The sequence below is a fragment of the Narcine bancroftii genome, chromosome 5, assembly GCF_036971445.1.
Source record: "Narcine bancroftii isolate sNarBan1 chromosome 5, sNarBan1.hap1, whole genome shotgun sequence".
NCBI classification, from domain to species: domain Eukaryota; kingdom Metazoa; phylum Chordata; class Chondrichthyes; order Torpediniformes; family Narcinidae; genus Narcine; species Narcine bancroftii.
This window is the reverse complement of record NC_091473.1, coordinates 242,046,777-242,066,263: the sequence shown is the minus strand read 5'-3', so window position 1 is coordinate 242,066,263 and position 19,487 is coordinate 242,046,777. Positions and strand designations below refer to the sequence as shown.

Sequence of the window (19,487 nt, the reverse complement as noted above, 5' to 3'; positions counted from 1 at the left end):
TGCCATCTCTCTGTCCTCCACTCAGCCCTAGGACACCTGGACTTCATAAGTCAGTGAGTACAGCTCGTCCTCAACACGATAGTCCCAAGTAGACTCATCTCAAACTCTGGTCTCAGCATCACCCTCTGCAATTGCGTGCTTGATTTCCTGTCTTGCAGGAAATTCCACCAGGAAGAAGCTTCACTGCATGAAATCACACACAGCACCAGATTTAAGGGCAGTTTCTTTCCAGCTACTATCATGTTCCTGAATGAACCTCTCATCGGTAAAATAGTATTTGTCCCTACTCCATTTTAACTCTACATTCTGCACTGTTTTAATTACCATATGCATGCATGGGCTGACTTACTGGATAACCCACAGAATAAACACATGTCACAATGAATTTACACTTGAAATGCAGAATTATGTAGAAACACTTGCTTCATTCTTCCAGAATGATGCTGGGTTGTTCAACTAAGTAATGGGAGAGGGACCTGTATATAAAGTATAAACCAAGTATTTGATAGAAAAGAATAGCAAAAGCTTGACTCCATAATCTAATCGTGCTTTTGATGCCTTGACGTGTCTGATGGGAAAGGTAAGAAGAAAGATTTTCCTCTTTGAGGGAAATTTATTCTTTCGCATCACATGCTTCATTGATCTAAGAAGGAGTATGGAGATAGTTTTTTTTCCTAAACATACCTGATACCTGCTTTTAAATTATTTGAACTAGTGTTCCTTAAAGACCTCTTTTGTACCTAATGCCCTGGAAATGTTGATGATGGCGAGAGTTTACTGTCCAATCTGTCATACAATGCCTGGAAATGTCTTTTATTCTGATCTGAATTGTGTATTTTTAAAACATTTAAACTTTACATTTTTTTTAAACATAGACATACTGCACAGTAACTGGTCTTTCCAACACACAAGTCCTTGCCACTCAAATGCCCCAATTAACCTAGACCTGTACATTTTGAAGGGTGGGAGGAAACTGGAGCCCTTGGAGGAAACCCACGCAGATATGGGGAGAACATGCAAATGCCTTACAGACAGTGCCAGGTTCAAACCCATGTCATTGGCGCTCTAATACTGTTGTGCTAACCGTGCAACTCATGCACTGTGCATCACAATAAAAAGTTTTGGTTTTGTGCGCGATCTAGGTAAGTACAGCTGGAAGTGCGTAAATGAAGCATTGCGTCAATAAAACAGAAGTACAGGGTACAGTGCCAAGGAGATAAGTGGAGTTAATCAGTCCAGGGCATCATATACAAATGGGAGGTTTGTGACTAATCCACATTGTTACCTGTACCTGGTAACCAATTTAGAGGCTACCATTCACTTGCATGAGTACAACACACCCATAAATCTTTCTGCTGACACAGAGTGATTTTGCTGTACAGATATTGTTCTCCTGTAGTGGCATTCTCTGACTTCTAGCTGCCATCAGCAATAATGACAATTTTGCAAACTTAATTAAACAAGTGGATGAATTTGCACTTGTTTCTAAGTTAATCTGGGTTGTGATTGAATGTGGGAAAGACAGTTTCTGAATTGTATCCATCTTAAAGGGTACTTGATGAGGTAGCACAAATGGAAATACTACAACATATTTAACATCTGGAGATATTCTGCCCATCCTGTTACTTTATGTCGTCGTCCATTGACAAGCAATGATGACTGAATGAGATGACCATTGTAACTTCCATCCATCTGGGCCCAAAACAGCAAAAACATTGCAGGAAGAAAGTCAATACTGAAGACCTCACGGATTTTGTGAAGTAAACTCTTCTCAGACATGCCCTCAAGGGAAACTGGATGACTTCTAAACAATGGGATTGGAAGTTCCACTCAGCTTCAATGAAAAATAAAAACATCTTTGAAATTCTACTCACGAAGGCCAAGGTCTCATAAGAAAAAAACCTCTAGACATAAAGGATTGCTCATGAGTTGACAATACATAGGAGATCCAGTAACTCAATGATAATCCCTTTAACTAGTTATTCCAATTCCTACTTCCTTTCTCTCTCACTAGACTCTTCCCCACCTTTCTGCAATGTTCCCCCCCCCACCTCTCCACCTATCATCCCCACCCTCACCACCCCCTCTCCCCACTTTTGTTCGGACATCTCTCATGTTCCTCCACACCTTGATGGCTCAAGCCCAAAATGTTGGTGATGTATCTTTACCTTTGCTAAAGGCACTGTTTGACCTGCTGTGTTTCTCCAGCATTTGTATGTTCTTCCACTTAATCATGGTGTCAACAGAATCCTGTGTTTTACCTCCGATAATCATATAATCATCTCTTTTATTAAATGGAGTTATGGCCAAGAACTCACAAAATATTAGAAGAAAGCTTAAAATGCTGACCAATTAATTCCCCTTCCTATGTTCAGTGGTTGAGGGTTGGGCAATGGAAATGTCCCATGGGCCGTGCAAAAGTTGAGGGAAGGTGGATTAAATGTGGCCATGCCCCACGTTTGTAAGTAAATCATTGTTCGGAGAGGTGGAAGGTAGAAAAGGAAGAGCAAAGTTAGAGGGTTGGAAGAGGTAGGAGAGGGAGGGGAAAGGGGTAGAAGGTGTGGGGAGAAGACAAGGATGATAAGTGAGAGGGAGGGGAGAAGAGGGGACAATGTTGAGAAAAAGGGGAGAAGAATGAAGAGGACTATGAGAAATGCAACAGGAGGAATGAGAGGTGGAAAAGGGAGAGGGCATGTGGAAAAGGAAAAAGGTACATAAGGAAGGGAAAGGAAAGGTTAAAAAGAGGAAAGAGGATGCAAGAGAGAAGGGCAGGGAAGTGAAGAGGACAGAAAGAGAGGGCGGGCTAGGGAGGTGAGGAATGAGTTGATGTGTGGGGAAGAGTAGAGGGAATTGGAGTGGAGAGTGAAGGGTTGAAACATCAAACATAATTCAGAGGAAACAGAAACAAGTGAAACCTGTCAAGACCCTACTCCATCATTCAATGCAATTATAGAGAGTACCATATTCCTGCTCCCACACCATGCATTGTGGTGCCTTTTATATCTAGAAATCTACCTCTTCAGATTCAGTAGGTGACAGAGGCTAATGGACTGCAAACCTGTGTGCATTGATGGGAAGGAGGTGGAGAGAATCAGAACCTGGAGGTCCATCTTCTCAGAAGATCTCTCCTCGAGCCAGTATATCAAGGTGACCAAGAAGAAGACAAATCAACACTCCTACTTTCTAAAGAGATTTGGCATGCCATGGGATACTCAACCTTCAGCACAGAAGCCTGAAAAACAACATCTCTCGGTTCAAGAACAATTTCTTTCCAACAGCTATCAGACTCTTGAGCCTCCCCTTTGTACAGTATTCATAGACTGCTCCAACAACACAAAAAGGCTGTCTGACCAATCATAAGTCCCTCTTTTTGCACTAGGATTACTGTGTATTATCTATCTTATGTATTAGCTTGCATCAGAGTTTTGTTTTAAAGTAGCTGTTGGCTGCAGCAAGTGAGGATTTTGGTGGTTCTGTACATAGTACAATGTGTATATTGTTGACTCGACTGGGTTCTGTTATCAAATGTGCCACAGATTCACCACCTTCTGAGTAAAGAGATACCCCTTCATTCTTATAAACTCCAGCGAATACTGGCCCAGACTGCAAACAGTTTTGCCATCCCAAGAATCAGTCTGCTAAACCTCCTCGCAATCTCACTGGCAAGTATAACCTGTCTTCAGCATAGGAAACAAAACCGCATACATGCAAAATGTTTGTATGAATCTTTATTTTTGCTATGTAAAGTTTGACCTGCTGAGTTTCACCAGCATTGTGTTTGTCCTGCAACACACCCTGCTTTGAAGAAGTGCTCAGGCCCCAAACCTTGATCATACATCTCTACCTCCTATGGATGCTGTGGGACCTGCCACGTTCCTCCAGTGTTTTTACTTGTGGTGTGCTGAGGTCGCAGCGAGCAAGCACAAAACTCAAAGACTGTATAACAGGCTTTATTCTAGTAAAAGTAAAAGTCTGAACACCAGTTCGTGCTTTGGTTGCTCCCATGTGACTGGCTCAGGTCTATATTTGGGTGGGCTGATCGACAGTAGGCCAGGTGGAGTCAGCCCCCTAGGGGGTCCATTCAGGTCAGCTGGTGGAGTCAGCCCTTAAGTGGTCTTCCTGCAGGAACAGAGATTGCCCCCCCCCTGCACTAGGCTGGTGGTCATATCACCACATTAGAGTCTGCTCACTTTGGTGTTTCACTCTCCACAACCAGGCATATTTCACTAAAGCCAATATAAATTTGTTGCAAGTCCTCTTGTTCTCTGTAGGCACAAAGGTATGCTACCTTAATGACCACGTTGGTCCTGCATCTTTACATCTGCTACATGAAGTATTGTTTGACCTGCTGAGTTCCTTCAGCATTGGGTTTATACCTGTACAAGTCCTCCCCGACATACGGCCGCGGTCGGTTCTGAAAGCGGCCGGATCACGAAATGGACGTAAATCGGACGTGTTGCCCTGGGGTCTCCCGCAGCCGGCCAGCGTGCTGCAGTTGGCATGTCTGGCTGCTGTAATTTTATGTATGGTTTCGTTAATTTTTTTCCCCCGATCGTATGTACGGGTGGTCGTAGGTCGTGTAACTTTTCGCGAACCCTTGCAATGAAGCCCAGCCCCGTAACTGGTCATGGAAGTTCAGGCTTGATTTTGTTATTCTCCTCTCTATCCCTTCCAAATCCAGTGGAGGGGCGAGGGAGGGAGGGGCGAGGGAGGGAGGGGCGAGGGAGGGAGGGGCGAGGGAGGGAGGGGCGCGGGAGGGAGGGGCGCGGGAGGGAGGGGCGAGGGAGGGAGGGGCGAGGGAGGGAGGGGCGAGGGAGGGAGGGGCGAGGGAGGGAGGGGCGAGGGAGGGAGGGGCGCGGGAGGGAGGGGCGCGGGAGGGAGGGGCGAGGGAGGGAGGGGCGCGGGAGGGAGGGGCGCGGGAGGGAGGGGCGCGGGAGGGAGGGGCGCGGGAGGGAGGGGCGAGGGAGGGAGGGGCGAGGGAGGGAGGGGCGAGGGAGGGAGGGGCGAGGGAGGGAGGGGCGAGGGAGGGAGGGGCGAGGGAGGGAGGGGCGAGGGAGGGAGCAGACAGCGATGGGTTAATGAAGCGCGCCTCCCAGCCGGCCCAGCTCACGTGGGGGTCACGTGACGCAGCCGCGACTCACGTGACGTGTCCGCGGGCTCAAACGCCGAGCACGGCATGATGGAGGCGGTGTTGGAGCAGCAGCTGCGGGAGACGTGAGTGATTGCGGGGTGGGCGACTGACCGACCCACCCCGCTGTCCCGAGCGAGCGATGGAGGGGCGGCCGGTTCCTCCCCCATCCCCGCCCCTCCCGCTTCCTGCCCCTCGCTCTGGGGTAGGTCGAGCTCCGCCGGGCCTGCTTCTGCCTCGGCGATGCGGGTCCGAAGACCAGGGGTGACTGCCAGGTTGTTCTGAAGGGGTCGCTTGTCAACCTGGCACGGGTGTGAAGCTCCTTGGGTTGGAGGGAGAGGTGGTGGGGGAAGAGCAGGGAGAGGGGGGGAGAGAGGAGGGAGAGAGGGGGGAAGAGGAGGGAGAGAGGGGGGAAGAGGAGGGAGAGAGGGGGAAGAGGAGGGAGAGAGGGGGGAAGAGGAGGGAGAGAGGGGGGAAGAGGAGGGAGAGTGGGAAGAGCAGGGAGAGGGGGGAAGAGCAGGGAGAGGGGGGAAGAGCAGGGAGAGGGGGAATAGCAGGGAGAGGGGGGAAGAGCAGGGAGAGGGGGGGAAGAGCAGGGAGAGGGGGGAAGAGCAGGGAGAGGGGGGAAGAGCAGGGAGAGGGGGGAAGAGCAGGGAGAGGGGGGAAGAGCAGGGAGAGGGGGGAAGAGCAGGGAGAGGGGGGAAGAGCAGGGAGAGGGGGAAGAGCAGGGAGAGGGGGGGAAAGCAGGGAGAGGGGGGAAGAGCAGGGAGAGGGGGGGAAGAGCAGGGAGAGGGGGGAAGAGCAGGGAGAGGGGGGGAAGAGCAGGGAGAGTGGGGAAGAGCAGGGAGAGGGGGGAAGAGCAGGGAGAGGGGGGAAGAGCAGGGAGAGGGGGGAGAGCAGGGAGAGGGGGGAAGAGCAGGGAGAGGGGGGAAGAGCAGGGAGAGGGGGAATAGCAGGGAGAGGGGGGAAGAGCAGGGAGAGGGGGGAAGAGCAGGGAGAGGGGGGAAGAGCAGGGAGAGGGGGGGAAGAGCAGGGAGAGGGGGGGAAGAGCAGGGAGAGGGGGGGAAGAGCAGGGAGAGGGGGAAGAGCAGGGAGAGGGGGGAAGAGCAGGGAGAGGGGGGGAAGAGCAGGGAGAGGGGGGAAGAGCAGGGAGAGGGGGAAGAGCAGGGAGAGGGGGGAAGAGCAGGGAGAGGGGGGAAGAGCAGGGAGAGGGGGAAGAGCAGGGAGAGGGGGGAAGAGCAGGGAGAGGGGGGAAGAGCAGGGAGAGGAGGGAAGAGCAGGGAGAGGGGGAAGAGCAGGGAGAGGGGGAAGAGCAGGGAGAGGGGGGGGAAGAGCAGGGAGAGGAGGGAAGAGCAGGGAGAGGGGGAAGAGCAGGGAGAGGGGGGGAAGAGCAGGGAGAGGGGGGGAAGAGCAGGGAGAGGGGGAAGAGCAGGGAGAGGGGGAAGAGCAGGGAGAGGGGGAAGAGCAGGGAGAGGGGGGGAAGAGCAGGGAGAGGGGGGGAAGAGCAGGGAGAGGGGGGAAGAGCAGGGAGAGGGGGGAAGAGCAGGGAGAGGGGGGAAGAGCAGGGAGAGGGGGGAAGAGCAGGGAGAGGGGGAAGAGCAGGGAGAGGGGGGAAGAGCAGGGAGAGGGGGGGAAGAGCAGGGAGAGGGGGGGAAGAGCAGGGAGAGGGGGGGAAGAGCAGGGAGAGGGGGGGAAGAGCAGGGAGAGGGGGGGAAGAGCAGGGAGAGGGGGGGGAAGAGCAGGGAGGGGGGGAAAGAGCAGGGAAGAGCAGGGAGAGGGGGAAGAGCAGGGAGAGGGGGAAGAGCAGGGAGAGGGGGAAGAGCAGGGAGAGGGGGAAAGAGCAGGGAGAGGGGGGAAGAGCAGGGAGAGGGGGGGAAGAGCAGGGAGAGGGGGGGAAGAGCAGGGAGAGGGGGGGAAGAGCAGGGAGAGGGGGGAAGAGCAGGGAGAGGGGGGGAAGAGCAGGGAGAGGGGGGGAAGAGCAGGGAGAGGGGGGGGAAGAGCAGGGAGGGGGGGAAAGAGCAGGGAAGAGCAGGGAGAGGGGGAAGAGCAGGGAGAGGGGGAAGAGCAGGGAGAGGGGGGAAAGAGCAGGGAGAGGGGGGAAGAGCAGGGAGAGGGGGGGAAGAGCAGGGAGAGGGGGGAAGAGCAGGGAGAGGGGGGAAGAGCAGGGAGAGGGGGGAAGAGCAGGGAGAGGGGGGGAAGAGCAGGGAGAGGGGGGAAGAGCAGGGAGAGGGGGGAAGAGCAGGGAGAGGGGGGAAGAGCAGGGAGAGGGGGGGAAGAGCAGGGAGAGGGGGGGAAGAGCAGGGAGAGGGGGAGAAGAGCAGGGAGAGGGGGGGAAGAGCAGGGAGAGGGGGGAGAGCAGGGAGAGGGGGGGAAGAGCAGGGAGAGGGGGGGAAGAGCAGGGAGAGGGGGGGAAGAGCAGGGAGAGGGGGGGAAGAGCAGGGAGAGGGGGGGAAGAGCAGGGAGAGGGGGGAAGAGCAGGGAGAGGGGGGAAGAGCAGGGAGAGGGGGGGAAAGAGCAGGGAGAGGGGGGGAAAGAGCAGGGAGAGGGGGGGAAAGAGCAGGGAGAGGGGGGGAAAGAGCAGGGAGAGGGGGGGAAAGAGCAGGGAGAGGGGGGGAAAGAGCAGGGAGAGGGGGGAAGAGCAGGGAGGGGGGGGAAGACCAGGGAGAGGGGGGGAAGAGCAGGGAGAGGGGGGAAGAGCAGGGAGAGGGGGGGAAGAGCAGGGAGAGGGGGGGAAGAGCAGGGAGAGGGGGGGAAGAGCAGGGAGGGGGGGGAAGAGCAGGGAGAGGGGGGGAAGAGCAGGGAGAGGGGGGGAAGAGCAGGGAGAGGGGGGGAAGAGCAGGGAGAGGGGGGAAGAGCAGGGAGAGGGGGGAAGAGCAGGGAGAGGGGGGGGAAGAGCAGGGAGAGTGGGGGGGGAAGAGCAGGGAGAGTGGGGGGGGGGAAGAGCAGGGAGAGTGGGGGGGGGAAGAGCAGGGAGAGTGGGGGGGGGGAAGAGCAGGGAGTGTGGGGGGGGGGAAGAGCAGGGAGTGTGGGGGGGGGGAAGAGCAGGGAGTGTGGGGGGGGGGGAGAGCAGGGAGTGTGGGGGGGGGGGAAGAGCAGGGAGTGTGGGGGGGGGGAAGAGCAGGGAGTGTGGGGGGGGGGGAAGAGCAGGGAGTGTGGGGGGGGGGGAAGAGCAGGGAGTGTGGGGGGGGGGGAAGAGCAGGGAGAGTGGGGGGGGGGGAGAGGAGCAACCGCTACTTAAGTGCCTGGAGTTGAGATCTCTCGTTGTTTTGATACAATATTTTTCTCTCCCTGCTATGTAAAATGCAAAAATCTGCCATCTAAAACACAATGCTGGAGACACCTAACAGGTCAAACAGCAAAGAAAGATACAGAGCCAACGTTTCAAGGCTGGTGAATTGTTTCTCTGAGCACCTTTGCTCGGTCTGCATCAATAATGACAGGGATCTATCTCCCAGTGGCCACCACTTCAATTTGGTGCTCAGCTGCTGCATTAATAAAGCCAGTCCTTGGCCCTGTACTGTCAAACCAAAGCCACCTGTAAATACCTAATATTCCTTCTGGGCACTCTCCAACCAGATGACATTACCGTTGGTTTCTGCTAGCCTACTCCAGGTTATCACGCTCTTCTCCATCCCTGTCTTCTTTCCTCCAGCTCTCTGTTCACAGAGCCCTTCCCCTGTTTGGTGGCGTGCCCTCCCTCCCTTATCCTGTGGGACTGATTTTGCCCACTCCCCACCACCATTTTTTGTTCTAGTGCCTGGCTACATTTTGCTCACACCGTACTTGGATTGTCGGTTTCTGTGAGAGGCACTGGACAAAGTGGCAACTCTCTACCTTACTGTAGATTTTGTAAATGTTACATTCTAAATGTAATATTATATGACAACAATATCTTTATATATATTAACGATCTGGATGTAGGGGTGGAGAATTGGATAAGCAAGTTTGCGGATGACACAAAGATTGGTGGTGTTGTGGACAGTGAGGTAGATTACCGTAGATTAAAAGGTGATTTAGGAAGGCTGGAGGTGTGGGCTGAGAAATGGCTGATGGAATTTAATACAGATAAATGTGAGGTGCTACATTTTGGAAAGGCAAATCTAAATAGGTCATATGCATTGAATGGTAGACAATTGAGGAGTGCAGAGCAACAAAGGGATTTAGGAGTGATGGTAAATAGTACCCTCAAGGCTGATTCTCAGGTAGATGGTGTGGTGAAGAAGGCATTTGGAATGTTGGCCTTCATAAATCAGAGTATTGAATTCAAGAGTAGGGAGGTTATGATGAAATTGTACAAGGCATTGGTGAGGCCAAATTTGGAGTACTGTGTACAGTTTTGGTCACCAAATTATAGGAAAGATATAAACAAAATAGAGAGAGTGCAGAGAAGGTTCACGAGAATGTTGACAGGATTTCAGGGTCTGAGTTACAGGGAAAGGTTGTGCCGACTGGGGCTTTTTTCTCTGGAGCGTAGAAGATTGAGAGGGGACTTGATAGAGGTGTTTAAGATTTTAAAAGGGACAGACAGAGTAAATGTGGATAGGCTTTTTCAGTTAAGAAAGGGGGAGATTCAAACTAGAGGACATGGTTTAAGATTGAAGGGGGAAAATTATAAGGGGAACATGAGGGGAAATTTCTTTACGCAAAGGGTGGTAGGGATGTGGAATGAGCTTCCGGCAGATGTGGTCGAGGTGGGATCATTGGTTACATTTAAGGAAAGACTGGATCGTTACATGTATAGGAGGGGACTAGAGGGGTATGGACTGGGTGCTGGTCAGTGGGACCAGGAGGGTGGGGATTTGCTATGGCATGGACTAGTAGGGCCAAACTGGCCTGTTCTGTGCTGTAAGTGGTTATATGGTAACAATGAAACTTTTACCTTGATGAAGGGCTCAAACCTGAAAAGTTGTTGTAACTTTAATTTTTCTATATAAAGTGCACTGTTTGACCTGTTGAGTTTCTCCAGCATTGTGTTTTAGATAATTTCAAGGCAAATACAGGTCATATGTACAGATGGCTGTAAGTCGTCTAGGTCAAAAGTCAGGGACTACCTGTAGATGTAATGAATATTGTAAGCTAAGTAAACAAATGAATTGTAGTGATAGAAGTCAGGATGCCCTGAAATATTAATTTTAATGGTGATATATTCTGATGGGACATTCATGGTGTCAAAGAAATAATGTATAAGGAGACTTTTTTGCATTATTGTATCCATCTAAGCAAAGTGGACTATTTGGGCTAATCATGCATTCTGTGTTAGAGGCTATGAGTTGTAGCTCACCCTGTTGTTTTACAACTTATTACTGTTTGAAAGGGGTACAGGAACAGTAACAGTAGTGGTTTACCCATTCGTGTCTGTGAAGGAGACAAGCTGATATTTCATATATGTTGCATTCTAAGTGTAGTATTATGTGACAATAATGGAGCCTTTAACACTGTTAAAGGACGTATGGAATCTAGGGTCATACTCTACAATCAGGGGTGTTATGCTTCTATAAAATGAGCAGCAGATTGGTACAGCTGGTGGAGCTTCAACCTTGCAGCTTCAGGACCAGAGTTTAAACCCGATGCCCAAGTGCTGACTGTCTGGAATGTTCAAGTGATTTGATGTGTTTCTTGCATTCTCCCACATGTACTACTGAAAAATGTATATTTAATGCAAGTGCTTGTAATTGTGAAATGTGTTTAAAATTGTCACTGGTTTCTTATAGCAGAGGTTGGACGTGGAGATGATGTGTAATATAACAGCTGTGGACCTTTCATACCATCCAATTATTTAATAAGATTGGAAATGTACTGTCAGGGTGGTAGAAGCCGATGAGGCTTTATTATATACTTGGAGGTAAATATTTTAGCTATGGAGAATGTGAAGCAGCCAAATTTATGGCTGACAAATAGCTGGTGTAGAGTTTTATTTTTTTAAAATTAGACATACAGCATGAAAACAGGCCATTTCAGCCCATGAGTCTCTGCTGTTCAATTACACCCAATTAACCTACAACCCCTGCTATGTTTTGAATGGTGAGAGGAAACCAGAGCCCCCCCCGGGGAAACCCACACAGACTCTGGGAGAACGAACAAACAGCGTAGGATTCACCCCCAGTCCCGATCGCTGGCACTGTAACCATCTTGTAACAGTGTCAAGCTAATTGTGCTGTCCTTGCAGTGCTAAAATGCTGCATACATTCATGGTTCCAGGATGGTGGCACAGTTCTGAGGAAGGGGGTTGTGAGTTTGTGCCACAATAAGGTCATGTAGCATTAAGGGTTGCTGAGCTGGAGAGAAGCAACCAATAAGACTAGTCATGTTCAGTAGACCTCTCTGCACTAGGAGATGCTCTGCAAGGGCTAACATATTTCTGGTTCCCCAGGATGAAGAACCCTGCCATTATAGGAGTCCTCTGTGCTGATGAACAAGGCCTCAACCTGGGCTGTAAGTACTGGGCTGCATTTCACAAATCCCTGCTAGTGCAGATGTATGCCTTTCTTATCCATCCAACTTGCATCACCTTCAAGGACATTAGTATTCTCTTTTTATCTGCCCTAAACATTTGTTGCACTGGTAATCTGATGTCATGAATATAATGGAATACATTTTCCTTGCATGGTTAAGTGCATTTCTAGCAACTTGCCAGAAGCTCAATGCCATCTTGACTGGATCCTTATCAATCACTCTAATCATGCATTCCTTTTACCATTGACTGCAGTGTATATGATCTGCAAAATGTATGACAATTCCTTGGTGGAGCTCTTCCAGCCTCTTCTGTTCATGACCTCTACCACTGAGGACAAAGGCAGCAGCCACATCATATTATGCAGTCTCTCTGCCACATTGCACTCTAATCTGATTTTGAAATGCATTGCAGATCTTCCAGTGAAGATAATCCCACAATGATTCAAAAAGGCAGCACCCTGCCACATCATGGCTGAAGAGGATGACCATTTTTCGCCAATCTTGGATCATGCAAAAATGAAAAATGTTTGCCTTAAATATTTTTGGGTATAGCACCACAATATCTTGTCTGCAAATGTTCTTCAGGCACAATCCTTGATTACAGGTGGATTTGGACTATTGAACATTGTGCAAATCAGTTTTGTATCAATATAGTGCACAAGTTTTGAGCCTAATTTTAGGTGATCTGGCATATAGAAATGTAGAGATTGTTCAGGTTGGCAGGTGGGAGAAATGGATGTGGTTAACATGAATGTTATTACTAAACATCAAATGCATTGGCCGGTTTCAGAAGATCCATGCATTTTTTTAAAATTCTTCATTTTATAAAGATGGTATCATTAAAAATACTGGTGTTGGGATGTTCCATGGGATTCCATAGGGGACGAAATTTGCAGTATGGATCTAAATGTGAATGTAGTCCCCTTAAAGTGGTTGATGCTTAAGTGAGGTGACTTGACAAAACTCTTCCCTTGTATAGTGCTTCCTTAGGATACAAAATTTAAAAAATAGATCAAGCTTATCCACTTTTCTCTGCCATGCATCCCATCAATGCGAGATGCTGTATTCCAATGTCTTAACCATATAACCATTTACGAAGCGGAAACAGGCCATGTTGGCCTTTCAAGTCCGTACCGGTTCACTGATTTTGTGCGCCCTCTTCAGGCATTGGTGATTTTAAGTGGAGTGTATCTTTGAGAATTTTGACCTCTATCCATAGGTACTCTGTACTTTGGATGTGAAATCTCATATTAAAATATTCAAAAACATTGGCTGTGCGGGAGAAGCCAGTGAGTGGACATGGACAATAGCTTCTCAGACTGGAGGCCTGTGACTAGTGGTGGCTTCAGGGATCGGTGCTGGGACCAGCGTAGCTTGTCATCTAGATCCACAGTCTGGACAACAATGTGGTGATTGGATCAGCAAGTTTGCAGACAATACTCAGATCAGAAGCGTTGTGGACAGCAAGGAAGGTTTTCAAAGCTTGCAGAGGGATCTGGACCAGCTGGAATAAACAGCAGATGGAATTTAACGTGGACAACTGTGAGGTGTTGCGTTTTGAAGGACAAACCATGAAAAGACGGTGAAGAACGGTCGGGCACTGAGGAGTGCGGTAGAACAGAGGGAACTGGGAAAGTGCTGTCACAGGTGGATAGAGTTGTAAAGAGAGTTTTTGTCATATTGGCCTTCATCTATCAAAGTACTGAGTTTCAAAGTGTGGAGTTTACGGTGAGGCCAAAATTGGAGTCTTGTGTGCAGTTGTGATCAGGGAAGATATCTTGATGCAGTTTCTTTCCTAAGAACCACTGCCGTTCCAGGTATCTGGTCCTGTGCTTGGTGGAGTGGCAGTGGAAGTCTTGGTCATAATTGAATTGTTCTTTTCCTCTTTCTAGGCCGTGGGTCACTAATTGATGAACATGCAGGTGTAGTTTCTGTACTTGCACAACAAGCTGCAAAATTGACCACTGACTCAACAGATGTGCCTGTGATTTGCCTTGAGTCGGATCATGGGTAATGTTTCAAAAATTAATCTTGGGGATTCTTGGTGGATTTTTTTTTTAAAGTATCACTGGCTTCTGATAGTTTCCTTTATTTCCAAATTCCAAAAGAAGCTCTCTCACCAGTAACTAGAGAACCTATATTCAATTGTCAGTGTGCTACATAATTTTTCTGATAGCAACAACCCTTGGAAAAGGGAGAAACCCTGTGAAATAGCAACCACTGAAGTACGTTCTTCATCTGCATGTGATGTGGCAGAAGCAATGCCATTTGCCTATCTCTCAGCTGTGGGTTTGAGCATTGGCTCAAGATGCCGGCCAACTATTTAGCATTAAGCCCGTGACTTATCTCACAATGATGCCAAGATTTGTACTTCAAGAGATTTTGAGGCATCGTGTTGAAATAAGGGCAGAAGCAAGGGAAGGGGGGGGGGCTAATGTTGACAAAAATGGAGAATGATTTTCTGCCAGTGGGTGAAGGATAAAGTAGTGTTATTTATCTTTCATGATTTTAGGAAGCTCCAAGAAATGCAACAGGCCTCAAAGAGATTAAGTTTGCATGCACAAGTAATCTACTCTAGGAATGTGGAGACTATAAAAATTAATTGGGCATTTACAGAGTGCTGTTGTTACTTTCAATAATGTCATAAATCATCCTTTGGATGAGTTAGAGAGTCAAACAACACAGAACATGAGCCCATCTTGTCCATGTTAATTGTCCACCAAAGCTTATCCCATTTTTGTCATTGTCTCTACAATCCTTTCTCTCAATGAACATGTATAAATCCTTTGTATACAGAGGACCTGAGAAGACAAAGGCATTTCCAAGGTCTCATCTTAAAGATAGTGTCACTGTAGTGCAATGTTGTACTGAAAGTGGCAACAATGGTGGTCTTTTCAAGTCTTGAGTGAATTTTAAGTTTGCACTTTTCTGATAAGGACATGCTTTATGTCACTGACTTGCGTCCAGATGTCTCTGTCAGAGCTCTGTGTGAGTGGAAGGGAGAGATGGTAAAGTTCCCATTTATAATGTCCAATAGATTGAAGAGATTGTGTCAATTTTTTTGTGATTCTTTCCCCAGGAATATAATGATACGGAAGCATGGAAGCATCACCATTGCTGTGCATAAGATGACAGTCTGAGCCATGGCAAAGAGATGAAATATGCTCATTTGAAGTATTGAGCTTTGTTGGCATGGACCCTGTTGTAGGATGTCCAGATTCTTACTTTCAGCCTTCAAAAGGCACCTTTTAACCTAGATTGTGACATTGGATATCAAGTCATTGACACTCTGGGATGGGGCATGGGGGTGGGATGAAGAGAGAACTGTGTTTTGCTCTTTTGAGTAAATTATGTTTGGAATTAAATGCAAAATCGACAAAAGTGTGTAATTTTCATTATTTCTTCACTCATCCCTGCATAGTTTGAGCAATATTCCTACTCCTGAAGCTTTTTTTATGCCTTGCAATAATTGAGACCAATGTGCAGTGAACCTAGACACCAAATCTATAGGGTCCTTCTGATTTAGGTTTAAATAATTAACTGTGAGATGAGTTTGATGGAACATTTGGGGAAAGGAGATGGGTTGCGTTCAATTCTTTCCACCATGTTGAATGAGAATTTAGTACTGATGAAGAAATGTCCGTGAAGTGTTGGCTTTCACAACTTTTATCTCCAGTAAAAGGATTCTCATGATATGGTGTGAAAATACCAATATTGTCAAGGCAGGAGATGCTCAGGAGGACTAGGGACGACCATCCTCCATTACACATCAATAACTCTGTAGTTCCTATTATGGACTTGCATCTCACTTGTGAGGAAGGCCCAACAGCGACTACACTTCCTGCGAAGACCGAAGTGGGCAAGGCTACAGCTACCATAATGTCAACCTTCTACAGGATCTATATCAAGAATATACTGGCCAGCTGCATCTCAATGTGGTACAGTTGCTACAGAGAAATGGATTGGAGTTCAGTCCACAGGGCCATAATAGTGGCAAGAGGGGATCACTGGAGTCTCCCTTTCTTTCCCCCCCCCCCCCCCCCCAATCTTATTGATGTGATTTACTGGGATCCCTGTGAAGAGGGCGCACAAGATTGTTGAGGACCTCTTCCACCCCACACACTGCATCTTCCAGTTGCTCCTGTCAGGAAAGAAATGGAGTATCAGAGCCAGCATGGCCAGGCTGCGTAATAGCTTTTTCCACATGCAAGCGAGGATGGTGAATTATCAAAGCGACTTGTTGTGACTAACCATCTGACACTCATGTTTACAAAGAAATTGTATACATGGATACTAGTTCTGTATATGTATTTTTTTGTGTGTGGTGTGTCTGCATGTCAGATTGTACTTGATGGGTTTAAAAAAAAATGTGCTAACTGTGATGCCCATCTGCAGTAGTTCCATTTGTTTGCATTAGGCCTGTAATCCCTCTTCTTTGCTATTCATGTAAAGGCACTGCACATTCTATTCCTGGGAAATGTAACTGAATCAATTTATCCATAATTTAAAAACAAATTCTCAAAGGTCACATGTGGGTGACATAACAGAAGTGAAAATATGGAAATGCTGGAGGAACACTGAGTCTCACAGGGTCCATAGGCAAAGATATATCACCGACGATTCAGGCCTGAGCCCTTCTTCAAGGTATGAAGTGCAAATAGCAGAAGCTCATTCAGTTGCTGCAGGCAACAAGAGCCTGTCCCAAGAGGCAGTAGGCACTTTCAGGTGGCCAAAATACCCCGATATTTGACCTCTGTGCAGTTGTCGGGAGGCCTCCTGGAAGCGCAGGAGGATCCTGCGAGGCGTACTTGGTAACCCTCCTCCAGGAGGGATAATCGCCCGGCACCTGAATGCAACCGCCTGAAAGCGGCTGCTAAGGGGATGACAGTCTGCTGGCAAGCATCTGACAGACCCCCTCACTGCTGCCCCTGCCCCTCTGACATGAAATGTCAGTGCTGGAGTGACCGGTGCGGGCTGTCTCCACACATCCCACTTCCCTGCTCTCTCCCCACAGCCCTGTATCAGTCCCCACACTATGGGGAGGCTGACAGGGCCTATGGCGAGAAAGCAGAGCAGTGGGATCAGTGTGGGGACTGACATGGGGCTGTGGGGAGACAATGAGACAGTGGGATGAGTGTGGGGACTGACACGGGGCTCTGGGGAGAGAGCAGATTAGTGGGATCAGTGTGGGGACAGCCTGTGCCAGCCACCCCAGTGCTGACAGACCGAAGGGACAGGAACCAGAGTTCTCCCAGGCGCCTCCAGTGCTGCGGTCCCTTTCACGTGGCCAGTGCACCTGAACAACTATTCTATAGGCTGAATCCACTTCTGCAGGTGCATCCTTGGTGGCTACAGAAATTCCAGCAAGATGTTTCTTTCACATCAATTCACATTTAAGCACTTGGATGTTTGCCTGAAGATGCATTTTCAGCATAAATTATTCATAGTTATTGTAAACTTTGGTGAACAATCCACGATCTCAGACAATTACTGGTAACGGTTTTGCATTGACTTTTGTATTTAGAGTGGAATGGGAGAATTTGTCAAGATGAACCTTCTGTAAAAGAAGGGTGCAGCTCCTGTACTTATCAATGGCTTTCAATGTTTTCCTCTGGCAGCTCATACCATGCATCCACCCATAGGTGGGGGGAAGTGTGGTGCAGCAGCAAGAAGAAACCTGTTCCTTCGATCTTTAAATTTATTTCTACTCTAAACCTGCGCTGACGAGTTCTAAATTGCCCTTCTCTCCTTGCCCTGGGAGGATGACATTGACTATCTTTTCTAAAGCACCTAATAATCTTCGAAGCCTCGAAGGTTGTGCGTCAACCTCCCATGATCCAGTGAGAATAAATCAGCTGCCCCATCTAATGTAGTATCCTCTGCAATTTGCATCATATGATCCCACCACCAGACACCTCTCTACCCTCCATTCCTCACTCGTCTACTCATCCCACCCTACTCCATAGAACATGACTGCACAGAAACAGACCCCTTCAGCCCTTCTCTGTTCTGAACTATCTGCCTAGTCCCATTGGCCTGCATCCAATCTATAGCCCAAACTCCTCCCATCAGTATACCTGTCAAATTCTTAAATGCTAAAATTAAGCCTGCATTTACCACTCTGAAGAAGTTCACCCTTAACCCATGTCTTCTGGTTGGTATCTCACTACCTTCAGTGGAAAAAGCCAACCTACCCCCTCGTAATGTTAAATGCCTCTTTCAAATTTCCTTTCATTCTACTACACTCCAGGGAATAGTCTTAACCTGTTTAACCTGTAATTCAGTTTCTGAAGTCTGGACAACATCCCAGTAAATCTCTGCACCCTTTCAATCTTATTGATCTCTTTCATGTAGTTAGTTGACCAAAACTGCACTCAATACTCCAAATTTGACCTCACCAGTGTCTTGTACAAATTCACCACAACATACCAATTCGTGTACTCAATACTTTGATTTATTTACTCAGTGCCCTCTTGGCACCTTCCCCTGCAGCTGCAGTAAGTGCCACACTTGCACCTGTACCTCCTCCCTCACTGCCATTTGGGGCCCCAAGTCGAGCAACACTTCACTTATGAAGTCATCTACTGCACATGTTATGCCCTTCTTCACGTCAGAGAAACTAAACACAGAATGAGGGATAGCTTTGGCGAGTACTTCACTCTCATCGCATCATTAGTAGGGATCTTCCAGAGGCCAACTATTTCCACACTCCACTCCCACGCTGACATGTCTGTCCATGGCCTTGTTCTGTCAAACAAAGCCATCTGTAAATTGGAGGAGCAACAACTAATATTCTGCCTGGGCATTCTCCAACTGGATGGCATTAACAGAGTTCTCCAGTTTATGCTAGCCCACTCCCTGTCTTTCCCACCCCCCCTTTCCCCACACAGTTTTCTGGTATTCCCTTTCTCCCTTATCCACCGATTACCTCCTGCCTGCGGGCCTGTGCTCCTCCCCTGCCGCTCACCCCCACAATTTTGTTTATACCTTGAAGGGCTCGACCCCAAAACATTGGTTGTGTATCTTTATCTTTGCTATATAAACATGATAAGTTTCTCCAACATTGTGCTTTTACTATCAAATCTCTCCTATTTAAAGCTCGCCAGTCCTGGCAACATCCTTGTCAATGCCCTTCTGCAATCTTTCAAAACCTACTACTTCCTTCCTGTAGTGTGGTAACTGGATGTATACACTGTTCCATTTGTGGCCTAACCAATATTTTGTTCAGCTAATTGACCTTTTAAAACTTGCTACCATGGTAAATTCTTTTGTATTGTGTTAAAAGCTTGATTAAAAAGTTGGAACCTTTCCCTTCCTCTGGATCAAAGCAGCATTCATTTTTATTTTATAGAGCAGATTGCTAGCTCTCTGGCTTCATGACTGAACTGTGAATGTATTTGGTTTAGGTCCGAGGTGAGAAACTTTTTAAAAAAATCTCACATTCCACCATAAGTATTCCCTATGAAACAAATGCTCTGTGATTAGTAAGGGATTGCTTAAGGTGATATGTTTTTTCTTCTTTGGCTTGGCTTCGCGGACGAAGATTTATGGAGGGGGTAAAAAGTCCACGTCAGCTGCAGGCTCGTTTGTGGCTGACCAGTCCGATGCGGGACAGGCAGACACGATTGCAGCGGTTGCAAGGGAAAATTGGTTGGTTGGGGTTGGGTGTTGGGTTTTTCCTCCTTTGCCTTTTGTCAGTGAGGTGGGCTCTGCGGTCTTCTTCAAAGGAGGCTGCTGCCCGCCAAACTGTGAGGCGCCAAGATGCACGGTTTGAGGCGTTATCAGCCCACTGGCGGTGGTCAATGTGGCAGGCACCAAGAGATTTCTTTAGGCAGTCCTTGTACCTTTTCTTTGGTGCACCTCTGTCACGGTGGCCAGTGGAGAGCTCGCCATATAATACGATCTT

At 48.3% G+C, this 19,487-nt stretch overlaps 2 protein-coding genes across 11 annotated transcripts in view; one reads left to right on the top strand and one right to left on the bottom strand.

Annotated features, from left to right (window-relative positions):
- Window positions 1-19,487, bottom strand: part of prok1 (prokineticin 1) — a 101,066-nt gene that overhangs the window by 29,802 nt on the left and 51,777 nt on the right. Inside the window, exon 1 of one of the 8 annotated variants that reach the window (XM_069941835.1) lies at window positions 4,377-4,690. The exons of the other annotated variants lie outside the window; for them this stretch is intronic. Within the exon in view, the coding sequence (XP_069797936.1) occupies window positions 4,377-4,502 (126 nt within the window). The 5' untranslated portion in view covers window positions 4,503-4,690. Of the gene's footprint in view, window positions 1-4,376; window positions 4,691-19,487 lie in introns of those variants that run through there. 8 annotated transcript variants of the gene reach the window in all.
- lamtor5 (late endosomal/lysosomal adaptor, MAPK and MTOR activator 5) lies at window positions 5,107-14,962 on the top strand. Of its 3 annotated transcripts, none has more exons than XM_069941823.1 (4): window positions 5,107-5,214; window positions 11,499-11,560; window positions 13,474-13,591; window positions 14,661-14,962. In XM_069941823.1, exons 1-4 carry the CDS (start codon window positions 5,177-5,179, stop codon window positions 14,719-14,721), a joined length of 279 nt encoding a protein of 92 aa, XP_069797924.1. In that variant the 5' UTR covers window positions 5,107-5,176; the 3' UTR covers window positions 14,722-14,962. The 3 variants fall into 3 exon arrangements, with proteins under 3 accessions (XP_069797924.1, XP_069797926.1, XP_069797925.1); XM_069941825.1 differs by lacking the exon at window positions 5,107-5,214 and adding an exon at window positions 5,221-5,333; XM_069941824.1 differs by lacking the exon at window positions 5,107-5,214 and adding an exon at window positions 5,357-5,403.

Coding starts and splice junctions, on each gene's coding strand:
- lamtor5 (XM_069941823.1), top strand. CDS start 5,177: ATGATGGAGGCGGTGTTGGAGCAGCAGCTGCGGGAGAC. Junction 5,215..11,498: donor GAGCAGCAGCTGCGGGAGAC/GTGAGTGATTGC, acceptor CTGGTTCCCCAG/GATGAAGAACCCTGCCATTA. Junction 11,561..13,473: donor ACAAGGCCTCAACCTGGGCT/GTAAGTACTGGG, acceptor TCCTCTTTCTAG/GCCGTGGGTCACTAATTGAT.